The sequence below is a fragment of the Puma concolor genome, chromosome E1, assembly GCF_028749965.1.
Source record: "Puma concolor isolate L17-30 chromosome E1, mPumCon1.1.hap2, whole genome shotgun sequence".
In the NCBI taxonomy this organism is placed as follows: Eukaryota; Metazoa; Chordata; class Mammalia; order Carnivora; family Felidae; genus Puma; species Puma concolor.
The window spans coordinates 62,308,431-62,321,060 of NC_141680.1; the positions used below are offsets into that span (position 1 = coordinate 62,308,431).

Sequence of the window (12,630 nt, forward strand, 5' to 3'; positions counted from 1 at the left end):
CCTCCTGCAGCTATTTTAAGACGCGCACACGTCGGACCAACGCTGCGTTATTTGTGCCGCCGCAGCAGTGGATGCTGCTATTTCTGCCCTGCCTGCGCCCGGCCCACCAGGCTCTCCCCGGGGAGCAGGAACTCTGGTCCTGCAGAGTCCGCAGGGGAGGAGCCCGCGGGGCGACCTGCCCCAGGAGCCAGGGAGAGCCTGCCACTCACCTGCACGCACTCTGAGCCTCAGAACTCAATACCTTTTTCTGAAGGGCACGTCCGTCGACTCTAAAACGTATCCGTTCAGAATAACCAGTGAGCCTTTCTGGGTCCAACACAGCTGGAGAAGGGGCGGTCCCAGGAGGAAAGGCCCCCACTCACAAGGGTGGGCCAGAGCGACGGGAGAGCCTCCAGGACAGGTCCACCTCTGCCCCGCCGCTCCAAACACCCTGCTGGTTCGGCGCTCACACAGGCCAAGTGCAGGCCATGCTTCCGAGGTCAGCTGTGGCTCAGGGGGGGCCTATGGATTCCCAGAGCCCCCCAGAAGCGACCCCCCACCCACCTGCCACAGTCAGGTGCAGTGGGGCTACCCGAGGTACGTGCAAGATCTGGGAGGCAGGAGAAGCCATCTGCAGACTGGGGTCAAGAGGGCCTGACCGTGACCTCCCCCGCCCCTGCCGCCGCCAAGTATGCTCACACCCTGCTTGAGCACGCTCAGCTTTAGCACACGACATCTTTCCGGGAAGGTGAGATTCGTGGAGCAAAGATGGTGTCCAGAGATGACCAAAGTCATTTCCCCCGTGACTCTGAAGGACTTACTGTAACACTCTGCTTTCTAGGCTTAAAAGAAAAATACCCCACACAAGATAAAAAAACATGGGCGCCTGGGTGGCTCAGTCGATTAAGTTTCCCACTTCGGCTCAGGTCATGATCTCACAGTTCGGCTCGTGAGTTCAGGCCTCCCGTCGGGCTCTGTGCCGACAGCTCGGAGCCCGGAGCCTGCTTCGGATTCTAGGTCTCCGTCTCTCTCTTCCCTTCCCCCATTCGCACTCTCTCTCTCTCAAAAATAAATAAGCAGTAAAAAAAATTTTTTGGGGGGGCGCCTGGGTGGCTCAGTAAGTTGAGCACCCAGCTCTCGGTTTCGGCTCAGGTCACGATCTCATGGTTTCGTGAGTTCGAGCCCCACGTCGGGCTCTGCGCTGATGGTGCAGAGCCTGCTTGGGATTCTCTCTCTCCCTCTCTCTCCCTCCCTCCCCTGCTCACTCTGTCTCTCTCAAAATGAATAAATAAAAAAACTTAAAAAAATTAAAAAAAAATTTTTTTATTGAAAAAGATAAAAAAACATAAAAATAAAAATAAAAAACGTCAACTCCACCAGTACCGGGAGACAGCCGAGCTTCCCAAAGAAGACTGACAGGTTACAACTTAAGGTTGCTTTATAAAGGAGGGCCTGCATGGGACCAAGAGGTTCCAGAGAACAAGCTCAGCTCCACTGGGTCCCAAGCAGACGCCTGCCCCGGCCACCGGCCTGGACGTCCCAAGTCCCCCCCTCGTAGGACATGGCCCAAAGCTCCACCCACGCTCCCCACCCAGTGGCAGTCCCTGCGCCTCCTTCACCGAGACCCCACCCGTCTCCTGACACACCTGGTTTGCACGCCAGCCCCGGGCCCTGCGGGGCACTCGCCAGCGGACTGCTGTCCCCAGCGTGAGCAGCCCGCGGGACCGACCAGAGGCTCTATGAGGAGCCACACATCTCAGCTCTCTACCCTCACCTTTCCTCTGGAGAAACACCACAGGCCCACAGAAGCCCCAGGGCAGGGAAGTCAGAGCCGCTCCCGCTTCGGGGAAGCCGCGAGATTAATGGCACACGGGCGCCAGTGAGGACACTGGGGGACCACACCGGACACCAGGCAAGTTTTGGTCCGCAGGGTGATGGCTCACATGGTGACCAGACCGCCATCTGCGAGCAGGAACGTTGGAGGCAAGAGTCGGCCGGAGCCAAGGAAGGAGCAGGAACACGGCCACATGACGGTGCCGGGAGCCCCAGGTGGGCCGGGCACTGGGAAAGGGCAAAGGTGCCGCCCAAGTCCCCCCAGGCAGCCATGACAAGTACGTGCTGACCACAGGCCCACGAGCACAGCCTGGAGCTCTACGAGGCCCAGGGCTCCCGGGGCCTTTGGAGGCTGGATACGGAATGTGCAAACAGGAATGATGGCGGGTGCTCTAAAGTCCCGGATAAGGGGCCCTGCTCCTGGAGGAAGGAGCCGAGCTCTGTGCCATCCGGGCCAGGAGCGGAGAGACAGGGAGCAGTGGTGTAGGGGTGCACGGCCTAAGATGGGAGTAGGGAGTTCCAGTCCCTGGAGCTCAGCCTCAGCCTCAGCCTCAGCCCGGAAGCCCCAAGCCCAGCCCCTTCTGGGTCTAGCCCTGTGTGCGTCCAACAGGATAAGGCTCACGAGTGTGCCCAGTGGGCCAGCCTTCTGACTTCACAGTCCCCCTGCCGGACCACCAGGAGGAGACAGACACAATACATTCTGAGGGCTTGGGGCGCCTGGGTGGCTCAGTTGGTTAAGCGTCTGACTTCAGCTCAGGTCTGATCTCACTGTTTGTGAGTTCGAGCCCCGCATCCGGCTCTGTGCTGACAGCTCAGAGACTGGAGCCTGCTTTGGATTCTGTGCCTCCCTCTCTCTCTGCCCCTCCCCAACTCGCACTCTGTCTCTCCCTTTCAAAAATAAACATTAAAGAAAAATTAAAAAAAAAAAAAAAAAAAAAAAAGACATTCTGAGGGCTTGGCCCAGGCTTGGCAACACCAGGGGCTTGGCCTGGGGGCCACACGTGACATGATGTCCCGGAGCACCCCTCAAGCCGTGACCTGTAACCTCCAGATCTGCTGAGGTCCCGGACTCAGAGAGAAAGGCACCCAGGGGCACGGAAAAGGTTCCCTTTTGCTTCGCACACGGAAGCCTATGTGAACAACACACAGGCTCAAATTCTGCACCTCAACGATGAACACACACCTGGAGATGGGCTCGGGCCAGCCTGCGGCCACACGCCCTGGTTCTGGTCTCCGGGTCAGCACGGCCAGTGTCTGACGGGCACTCCGGCCCCAGCCCACAGATCCCAGCCGGAGGGTCTCCGGCGTCAGGCTCCGGTCGAGGTCAGCAGGCAACGTGGGGTGACTCACTGGAATCCAAGACTCGGTGTGCATTCACTCACTCGCGCCCTTCCAGGAGCACAGAGCCAACCTTCCGGCCCTGCCTGGGTCAGCTGCTGCCCGCTGGGCGCCCGGAGAACGGCTGCACCGGTGAGCTGCACAGGCCATGCCCTGGGCGCCCGCAGAACCTCTGCTCTCTTCCGGGGGCCCCTCCCATGGCTCCTGAGCCCCCTGCTGGCTTCCAGGACGCAGCGCGCCAATTCCAGAACCCTCTACCTAGGTCAGGACAGGACAGACACTCTAATGTAGTCTCTGATTCTCAAGATAAAGAATGAATGCACTATGGCAGATAATGTTCCTTTTCGGTTCACTAAGGGCTCATGGTGTTTGCACAGTCCTTGCTCCTTCTTCCAGAATGTTTCTCAGGACACTCCTTCTTTTGGGACTTTCTGCAGCCCCGCCCCGACACACCCATCACCCACGCACCCCCAGTCCAGCTCCTGTCCAGGCCGGTGTCCAGGGACAAGCACTGTTGTGTCAAAGAGCACTCAGGTGGGCTGGGGAGAGCGGACCCTGGGCCTGATGCCCAGTCTGTGCCTTTGACAGGAGCAGCACCTGGAGCTCCTGGGACAGAAAGGAGGCGGGAGCCAAGCGGGTGCCCCCAGGGCCCCAGGTCTATGCGCACCGACCTCCAGCCACATTTCCAAGTGTGTCCCTTGGGAGATGTTCTCCTCAACATGTGAAAGCTACATGTTCGGAAATAGAACGCAAACAAAAGCAGCAGCAGGTGAAAGGTAGGCCACGGTCAGATGGTCCACTCCAGAACTGACTTGTGATACAACTCATCAGGGCACTAAGTCAGAGAGAGAAACTTAACCACCTTCTCCACAAATGGTTAATACAATTCAATGTGCTCTCTAGATTTAAAAAACCATACCCTCCCCTACTTGCTGGCTCTCTCTCTCTCTCAAAAATAAATAAATAAACATTAAAAAACAATTTCCAATGGTTTTTTTTTTTGTTTTTTTTTATTTATTTTTGGGACAGAGAGAGACAGAGCATGAACGGGGGAGGGGCAGAGAGAGAGGGAGACACAGAATCGGAAACAGGCTCCAGGCTCTGAGCCATCAGCCCAGAGCCCGACGCGGGGCTCGAACTCCCGGACCGCGAGATCGTGACCTGGCTGAAGTCGGACGCTTAACCGACTGCGCCACCCAGGCGCCCCTTAAAAAACAATTTATCATGATCTCACAGTTCGTGGGTTCAAGCAGCACATCAGGCTCTGTGCTGACAGCCCAGAGCCTGGAGCCTGCTTGGGATTCTGTCTCCCTCTCTCTGTGCCCCTCCCCTACTTGCTCTCTCTTTCTCTCTCAAAAATAACTAAATATATAGATGTTAAAAAAATTAAAAAAACACAGTAAAGCAGGCACAGGGAGGGGCTTCTCCACCACGATTCCGTGTGTGTTTATGTAGGTGTATGTGCAGAGGTGTGTGAATGTATGGAATTCTCCATGCACGAAGCCACAGCCAGCACCAGGCTCACCGGTTAAAGACCAGGAGCTGTCCCCGCTGAGTGACGAGGCCCCTCCCACTGCCACTCCTCCCACTGCCAGCCCCTCCCACTGCCAGCACCACGGCCAGAGGGGCAGGACACACACACACACACACACACACACACACACACACACACACACACATACACACACGAGGAAAGAGAAGTCGTAACCCCTGGAAAGGAGGAGGTGAGATTATCAGAGACCCTGTACGGTGGGTAAAGAGCTGACATGTGAAGGAGACAGGCCCCTACACACAAGCAGGGAGAAGAGCTTTTGCAGAAAAGGAGATCCCGGTGGCGCAGACGCACAGGACAGCCTGGGAGAGGCGGACAGGACACCACACCCTAGGACGCCCAGGAAGGCTGCTCCGTACACACTGCAGATCAGCTAGAACGGAAAGATGGCACTTTCCAAATTAACCTACAGTTTCAGTGAATTCCAACTCGACCAAAAACCAAAAAGCTGGATTTAGTTTTGTTAAGAGTCAGATCGGCTAATTCGAACATTCATATGGAAAATGCACAGGCGAGCACATCCAGAAATGTCATTAATAAGAGTGAGGACAAGAGATCAGAATTAAAACGTTTCCAGGGCAGGGTGCCTAGCTGGCTCAGTCAGGAGGCCGGGGGGGTGGGCATGTGACTCTTGATCTCAGGGTGGTTGAGTTCAAGCCCCACACTGGGTGTAGGATTACTAAAAATAAATACGCCTTAAAAAAAAATAGTTGGATCCAAATTTTAAAAAAAGTCTCCAGAACGATGCGTCACAGTGCAGGGGCCCCTGCGCTACCACGGGCCATGGCAGCAAGCAGCGTGGACGGCTGCACGACAGGGCAGGCCAGAGGTACTTTTTTTTTGTTTTTAAAAATTTTTTAATGTCTATTTATTTTTGAGAGATAGAGAGAGAGAGTGCGCGCGCACATGAGAGGCGGAAGGGCAGAAAGAGAAGGAGACACAGAATCCGAAGCAGGCTCCAGGCTCTGAGCTGTCAGCACAGAGCCCGACGTGGGGCTCGAACTCACAGACCATGAGATCATGACCTGAGCCGAAGTGGGAGGCTTAACTGACTGAGCCACGCAGGCACCCCCACCAGCGGTACCTTTGAATGCAAGTCCCACGTGAGGCCCATGCACACGAAGCATCTATACACGTGGGAGCAGTGACATGGCACGTCGGGGACAGAGCGACAGCTAATGAGTCGGCTTTGCTTCTTACCCCAAAATAAGACACAGATGATCAAAGATTCAAAGGGGAAAAAAATGAAGTCATGACAGTACTAGAACCGAGGAAAAGAATTTTTAAAAATCATACTGAGAGGTGGGCCTTTCTAACTGACTTTTTTCCCTTACAAGAGTCTGAGGGACTAAAACTCTGGGACTTGATGAAGGAAAAAACGTGTGCAATCTGGCAGTCATGGGCTAGTTAATTCCCAGAACTCACTAAAATCACCGAGTTGAAGATAGCGGCAGACAACCTGGGCCACTGAGACTGCCCGTGAGGATGGAGGCCAGCACAGAGGCCCCGGCTCCTCCCGACCCGTGGCACTGAGCACCAGGCAAGAGAGCAGCAGCCTGGAGCTGGCACAACATGCAAGGCGGGCACCAGGGGCTAGGGGTGTGGGCGCTCCAGCATCCAGAACTCAAGCGCCACCATCCTTGGAGAAGGGCACCCACACCCCGTGTGCAGTTCTCCCCAAGGCACATGCCAGCTACCAGCTACGCAGAGAGGCGCAAGGAGCACCTGCCAAGAAAATCAAAGCTAAGCAGAGAATTCAGCAGTGTGAGGGCGACGGCGTTGAACTGAGACCCTGGAAGGGCTGTGCCCTAGGAGTGAGGCAAACCACAAACAGGCTCACCTCAACTGAATACAGGCCTCCTGCCCATCCTCTGTCTGCTGGAAGGCAGCATCTTTCAGAATCTCTACCAGTTCTCAAACAGAAACTACCAAGCACACCAGAAGACAGGACCAAGTGACAGAAAACCAAGAGGCTGCAAAGGATCAATACAAATAACACTGACAACTTAAAACAGTAACGGTATCTTGTGATGTTTAAAATATATATGTAATTAAAACACACATAAAAAAAGAAGTTGTAAAACTAAAATACACAAAAACAACAGCACCAAAGGCTAAAGGAAGATAAACAGAGGCAAAATATCATGGGATACTTGTCTTATCCGGGAAATGGTAAAAATAATTTATAGCCAACTCTAAGATCCATATTAAACTGCCTTGTATAACCATTAGAACAGAAACGTGCAACTCCAGCTAAGAGAAAAATAAAAAGGTGAATACTTAAGGGGCGCCTGGGTGGCTCAGTCGGTTAATTGTCCGACTTTGGCTCAGGTCATGATCTCATGGTTCAGGGGTTCGGCCCCACATCAGGCTCTGTGCTGACAGCTCAGAGCCTGGAGCCTGCTCTGGATTCTGTGTTTCCCTCTCTCTCTGCCCCTCCCCTGCTCACACTCCATCTCTCTCTCAAAAAAATAAACATTAAAAAATTAAAAAAAAAAAAAAAAGACGAATACTTAAAATGCCTGACTTATCCAAAAGTCAGCAAGAAAGAAACAAACAAAAAAAGAACAGATAGGACAAATAAAAAACAAAGAGTAAGACGGAAGTTTTAATCCCCCCCAAATCAGTAATTATATTCCCTATAAAAAAATCTTGGGGTGCCTGAGTTCAGTCGGTTTAGCATCCGACTTCGGCTCAGGTCATGATCTCATGGTTTGTAGGTTCGAGCCCTGCCTCAGGCTCTGTGCTGACAGCTTGGAGCCTGGCGCCTGCTTCGGATTCTGTGTCTCCCTTCCTCTCTGCCCCTCCCCTGCTCATACTCTGTCTCTCTCTGTCTCTCAAAGATAAATAAATGTTAAAAAAAAAAAAAAAATCTTACCCTTTTTTTTTTAATCTTAAATACTCTTATTAACAAACTGGATAAAAACAAAACACTACAAAAGCCAACTACATGCTGTTATCTAAGACATACCACAAATATAAAAAGCATAGAGAGATCAAAAAAGGATAGAAAACTATACTGTGTAAATATTAATCCAAAGCAAAGTCAAGTTAGTCACGCTATATCAGACAAGACCAACTTTAAGGACAGAAGCAGTCCCGAAGATAAAAAGAGACGTTTCACAGGAAAAAGGGTTAGTTGGGTTTAAAAAAAAAAAAATGTTAAATGTTTGTTTATTTTTGAGAGCACAAACAGGGGAGGGGCAGAGACAGGGCGGGGACGGAGGATCCCAAGCGGGCTCTGCACTGACAGCAGAGAGCCCGACGCGGGGCTCGAACTCATGAACCTCAAGATCATGACCTGAGCTGAAGCTGGTTGCTCAACTGACTGAGCCACCCAGGCGCCCCAAAAAGGGTTAGTTTTAACAAGAAACAACCAGCCTAAAACAATATGCTCCTAATAACATAGCTTCAAGATAAAGAGCAAAGACTGATACACCTAAAAGGAGAAATAAACAAACCTACAATTACAGCCTGACTTGTCCTATCTTTCCCCTAACTGATACACGAGGTCAAAAATCGAGCAAGACCACGTAAGATCTGAAAATCGCAGTTAGTAAATGGTCTAACCACCCACAGGCCCTGAGCATCCACTGGAGAAGACCACGTGCTGGGACACAAAACAAGCCTCAGAAATGTCAAAGCGCCGAAATTCAAGTTCTTCAGCGTATGTTCTCCAACCACAAGGGGATCGTGCTTGGAAACAGTAGTACAAAAGGTTACCGGGAACCCCAAAGGTCTGGAAATCTAAAGAGAAACCGTGGGCAAAGAAGACAGAACGAAAATGAGGAAACAGAGGGTGCAATCAGCTAGAAGCCCTCACCCTACCTCCCCATCCGTTCCAGACAGAGTGTGCATCTGAATGTGAATGATAAAAGCTTCCAGAGTCTAACCCGGGAGGCTATCCGTAGGACCCTGCAGTGGGCAAACGTTTCTAAAACAGCACATAAAAAGCACCCAGCAAAAGAAGGGTGACAAACTGAAGTACACTAAAATGAAGAACAGCTGTTGGTCAAAAGGTATCACGAAGGAAGTGGAAAGGTCGCCAAGAGCGAAAACATCGGCAGTAGGTATTTCTGAAAAAAGATTTAGATCCGGAATCTTCTAAGAACTTCCACAAAATCATTAAGAGAAAGACAACACGCCTGGGTGGCTCAGTCGGTTAAGCATCCAACCTCGGCTCAGGTCGTGATCTCACGGTTCGTGAGCTCGAGCCCTGCTTCCGGCTCTGCACTCTCTCTCCCTCTCTCTCTGCCCTTCATGGGATTCTCTCTCTCTCTCCCCCTATGTCCCTTGTGCCACTCTTTCTTTTTCTCTCTAAAATAAATAAACTAAATTAAATTTTTAAAATTAAAAAGAAAAAAAAGACTGTTTATAAAAAGAAAGACCAACAACTCACTAGCTGAAACGGGACAAGATGTGAAAGGCAGTCACAGAAGCTCCCACGGCGGACATGCCCATGTGAGGGGGCTCAACACCACTAGTCATCTGGGAACTGCAAATTTGTTTTTTAATTTTTTTGATGTTTACTTATTTTTGAGAGAGAGAGAGACAGAATGCGAGTGGGTTGGGGCAGAGAGAGAGGGAGGCACAGAATCCGAAGCAGGCTCCAGGCTCCAGGCTCCGAGCTGTCAGCACAGAGCCCGACGCGGGGCTCGAACTCACAAACTGTGAGATCGTGACCTGAGCCAAAGTTGGTCGCTCAACTGACTGAGCCACGCAAACGCCCCATGGGAACTGCAAATTAAAACCCACACGAGGTGCCACCGCACAGCCCTCGGAAGGACTAGCATCTGTGACCAGGACAGCAGATGCAAAAGCAACTGGAATTCTAATGTGGGGCCAGAAGACCACTTTTGGAAAACCGGCAGAAGTTTGGCAAAAGCTGCCGAAGCTGGGGGGACGTAAGCCCGGGACCCGCTACCCCTGCCGCAGTGAATCACCGACGTGCTGCACGCACATCACAGAAGAGTCTCGTGGAGGGCCCCACCGTCTGCCCTGGGGGAACCATGCGATGTCACGCAGCAAGAAGAGGCAAGCTGCCCGACCCCGCGGCGACACAGCGGGTCGCAGATGTGACGCTTGGGTAAGGAGGCCAGACGTACACAAACACGCATTGTTAGACTCCATTTACCCCCAACTCGAAGACAGGCACAGTTTTTCCAAGAGATCAGAAGACAGACGAGCAGTAACCTTTGGAGGGGAAAGACTGTGAGGCACCCCAGGGAGCCTTCGCGTGCTGGAATGTTCTAAACCTGCCACGGTGGCTCTGTGGCTGGGTTCACTTAGCAAGGGGTCAGGCTGTGCGCAGAGAATTAGGGGCTCTGCTGTATGCATAGTACACGGTACTCCTGAAACAGTCACCAAACCACACCGGCGGGGAAGAACTCAGCAAGCCCCTACCAGGTTGGCAAGAGGCAAGTCTATCCCAGCACTCGGGCACACACACAGTCGTCACAGTTGTCTCCACGCGGCAGAGGGCACCCCATCACGCGGTCCAGGGAGACAGTGGGGGCGCCGCGGCGGGAGGGGGGGGAAGGGGGGAGCTGGGGAGGGGTGCGAAGCGTGCAGCGCACACGCACTCACGGAAGCACCACTCACCGTCCAGACACACGGTCGCACAAAAGCACTCCGGTATTCGGCGCTCGGCTGAGGAAGCTGGTGCGACACACGCACCTGGCCCCCGGGAACCTCCCCACGTCCGCATGGCAGTTGTGTGGCCTGGCCCTGTGCCTCCTGCACCATCCGGACCAAGGACCTCACCTCCTGAGAAGCCCTCGTGGGACAGCATGACCCCCCGCCTCGCCCCGAGCCCAGACCCAGCCCGAGGGGCCGAGCCACACTCACCTGGGAGGAAAGGGCGTTCTTGTGGATTTTCTTATGGATCAGAGCCGGACAAATGAAGCAGATGAGGCTTCCCATCGTGGCGCCCGTGAGGCCCAGGATCGTCTCCACTGGGAACAGGAAGCAACAGGGAGGGGTGAGGGCCAGCGGCTCCGGCAAGGGACCGAATGAAAGCTCTCAGCAGGCCCAGGCGAGCAAGCCCCTGGCCACGAGGCCCCTCCACGCACGCCTCCAGAACACGAGTGGGAGCGGAGGCACCCCTCCCGTGCCCACAGCCACAGTGAAGGGGACGCCGTCCGAGGCTACAGGGGGGCACGGTGTGGGGCCGGCGGCCCCAGGAGAACCAGAGGCCAAGAGGCCACGCCTTCCCGGCAGTGGAGTCTCAGCCTAGCTCCATGCTGCCTGCACCTCAGTTCCTGGCCAGTGAAATGGGGCCAACGCGGCTCCCTCCCTCGACCGTGTGGGCCTTGGCGAGGCAGGAGCGGGCATCTCTCGATAGGGTCCGGCCCAAAGCGAGCCCTGAGAGCACCGCCCTGGTTCCTCCCAGAGCACGTGGTTGTCCAGCAGGGGCTTCTCGGATGGCTCATCTTAAATCACCACCCCCTCCGCCTCGCTCGGCGAGAGATGGAGCAGGACGGGTCCTCGGACGTGTGGAAGCCAGGACGCATGGAGTGCGGACGCCTGGTCGGTTACCTGGGGGGAGCGCATGCAGTCCCCGCCGGGTATCCGATGGCAGGAAGCTCTGCGTGTCCGGGAGAACGCGTTTGAGAGCTCAGACCCTGCTCGGGTCCTCCCTCGGTGATGTGTCATCAAAACCGGGAGTCAAGAGCACAGGAGCTGCCGCAGCCCCTCGTTTTCACAAACCGGGCCCGCGTCCCCGCACCTCCGTCTCCACCCAGGGCTCAAGTGCTAGTGGTTCCCTGACGCCGAGACGTTCATCCCACACTTTTCTTGGGGTGCCAAAGATTCACTGAGGGTGTCTAGACTGTTCTAGGACACCAGGGAGGGTGGCATGAGACTCTGGGATGTGTCCTGGTTGAAAGAGACTCCAGGCAGGGACGGCTCCGGGGTCCCTACGCGTAACACAGGGACGCAGGAGGACGGGGGACAGGCAGAGGGCCGGCAGGAGATCGGGCCCCGGAGCGGCCTCCCCGCCACACTCACCGTTTGGGATCATGATTCCACCGACCATGGTTCCAAAGACGACAGAGAGGGTGAGCGCTTTAAACCGCAGAGGGGGCATGTACCCCCCAGCGGTAAAGGTGCCATCTTTCTGCTGGGTGAAAGAAAACAAAAACAAAGGTTTCAAAATGACCGATCTCCTCCCCGCGCTCCAGCCAGGACGCCCTCAAAGGGCCCTGCCTTGTGCCGCCGACGGGTGAGGACGAGGCCGCCAGCCGCGCTCCAGACGCGGCACTGCCCGGCTCGGCAATGTGACTGGGAACCGGAAACCCAAACCGGCGAGACGCCAGGAAGGCACAGGCTGCGCCTCACGTCCGGCGGGGAAGGGAAACCGGAGAACTCCATTTCTCGACACGTGAGCGGCAGATCCTTCCGTCTTCCTTTAGAGCAACCCGCAGGAGAGACGGAGGACCGCGCCGCCTGGTAGCAGCACGGACACCAGAGCCCAGCCCCAGCCCCGCGCACACCGGCTGATGGCTTCAGAGCGCAGCGGGAGCCCCGGGGCGCCCACTCCCGGCACACCCTCGTGCCACCCGGTGCCACCCACTGTCCCTTCCAGGCGCTGGACACGCAGCCCGAGAGGAAGGAAAGGATGCCGCGCAGTGTAACCAAGGCTCGCGCACCAGAGCAGCGCTGGGCACACAGGAGGGGCTGACCGCGGTTCCCGTTTGTGGGCTGGGAAACACCTCTCCGGGGGAGCCTCAGAACCTTCCATAACCAGAAGTTCAAAGCACCCGATTTCCAGAATAGACCTTGACACAGGCGGCTTTCTTAGGACGGCCGCAGCCCGAGTTTCTGAGCGGCTTAGGAGGACGGCTCGCACCTGGTCTGGCGAGGGGGGGGTGTTAGGGCTACCCCTCTGGACCCGAGAACTCCTGCCTAGAAACCTACCCGGTACTCCA

The 12,630-nt window shown here is 54.9% G+C and overlaps 1 protein-coding gene across 5 annotated transcripts in view; it reads right to left on the reverse strand.

The window, feature by feature from the left end:
- SLC38A10 (solute carrier family 38 member 10) overlaps positions 1 to 12,630 on the reverse strand; it is a 45,402-nt gene that overhangs the window by 12,869 nt on the left and 19,903 nt on the right. For 4 of the 5 annotated variants that reach the window (XM_086685578.1, XM_086685577.1, XM_086685576.1 and 1 more), the window contains exons 9-10: positions 11,711 to 11,822; positions 10,550 to 10,656 (exon numbers count right to left, since the gene is read on the reverse strand). In XM_086685578.1, coding sequence (XP_086541704.1) covers positions 10,550 to 10,656; positions 11,711 to 11,822 — 219 coding nt within the window. The remainder of the gene's footprint in view (positions 1 to 10,549; positions 10,657 to 11,710; positions 11,823 to 12,630) is intronic. The other variant, XM_086685575.1, reaches the window with a different exon arrangement.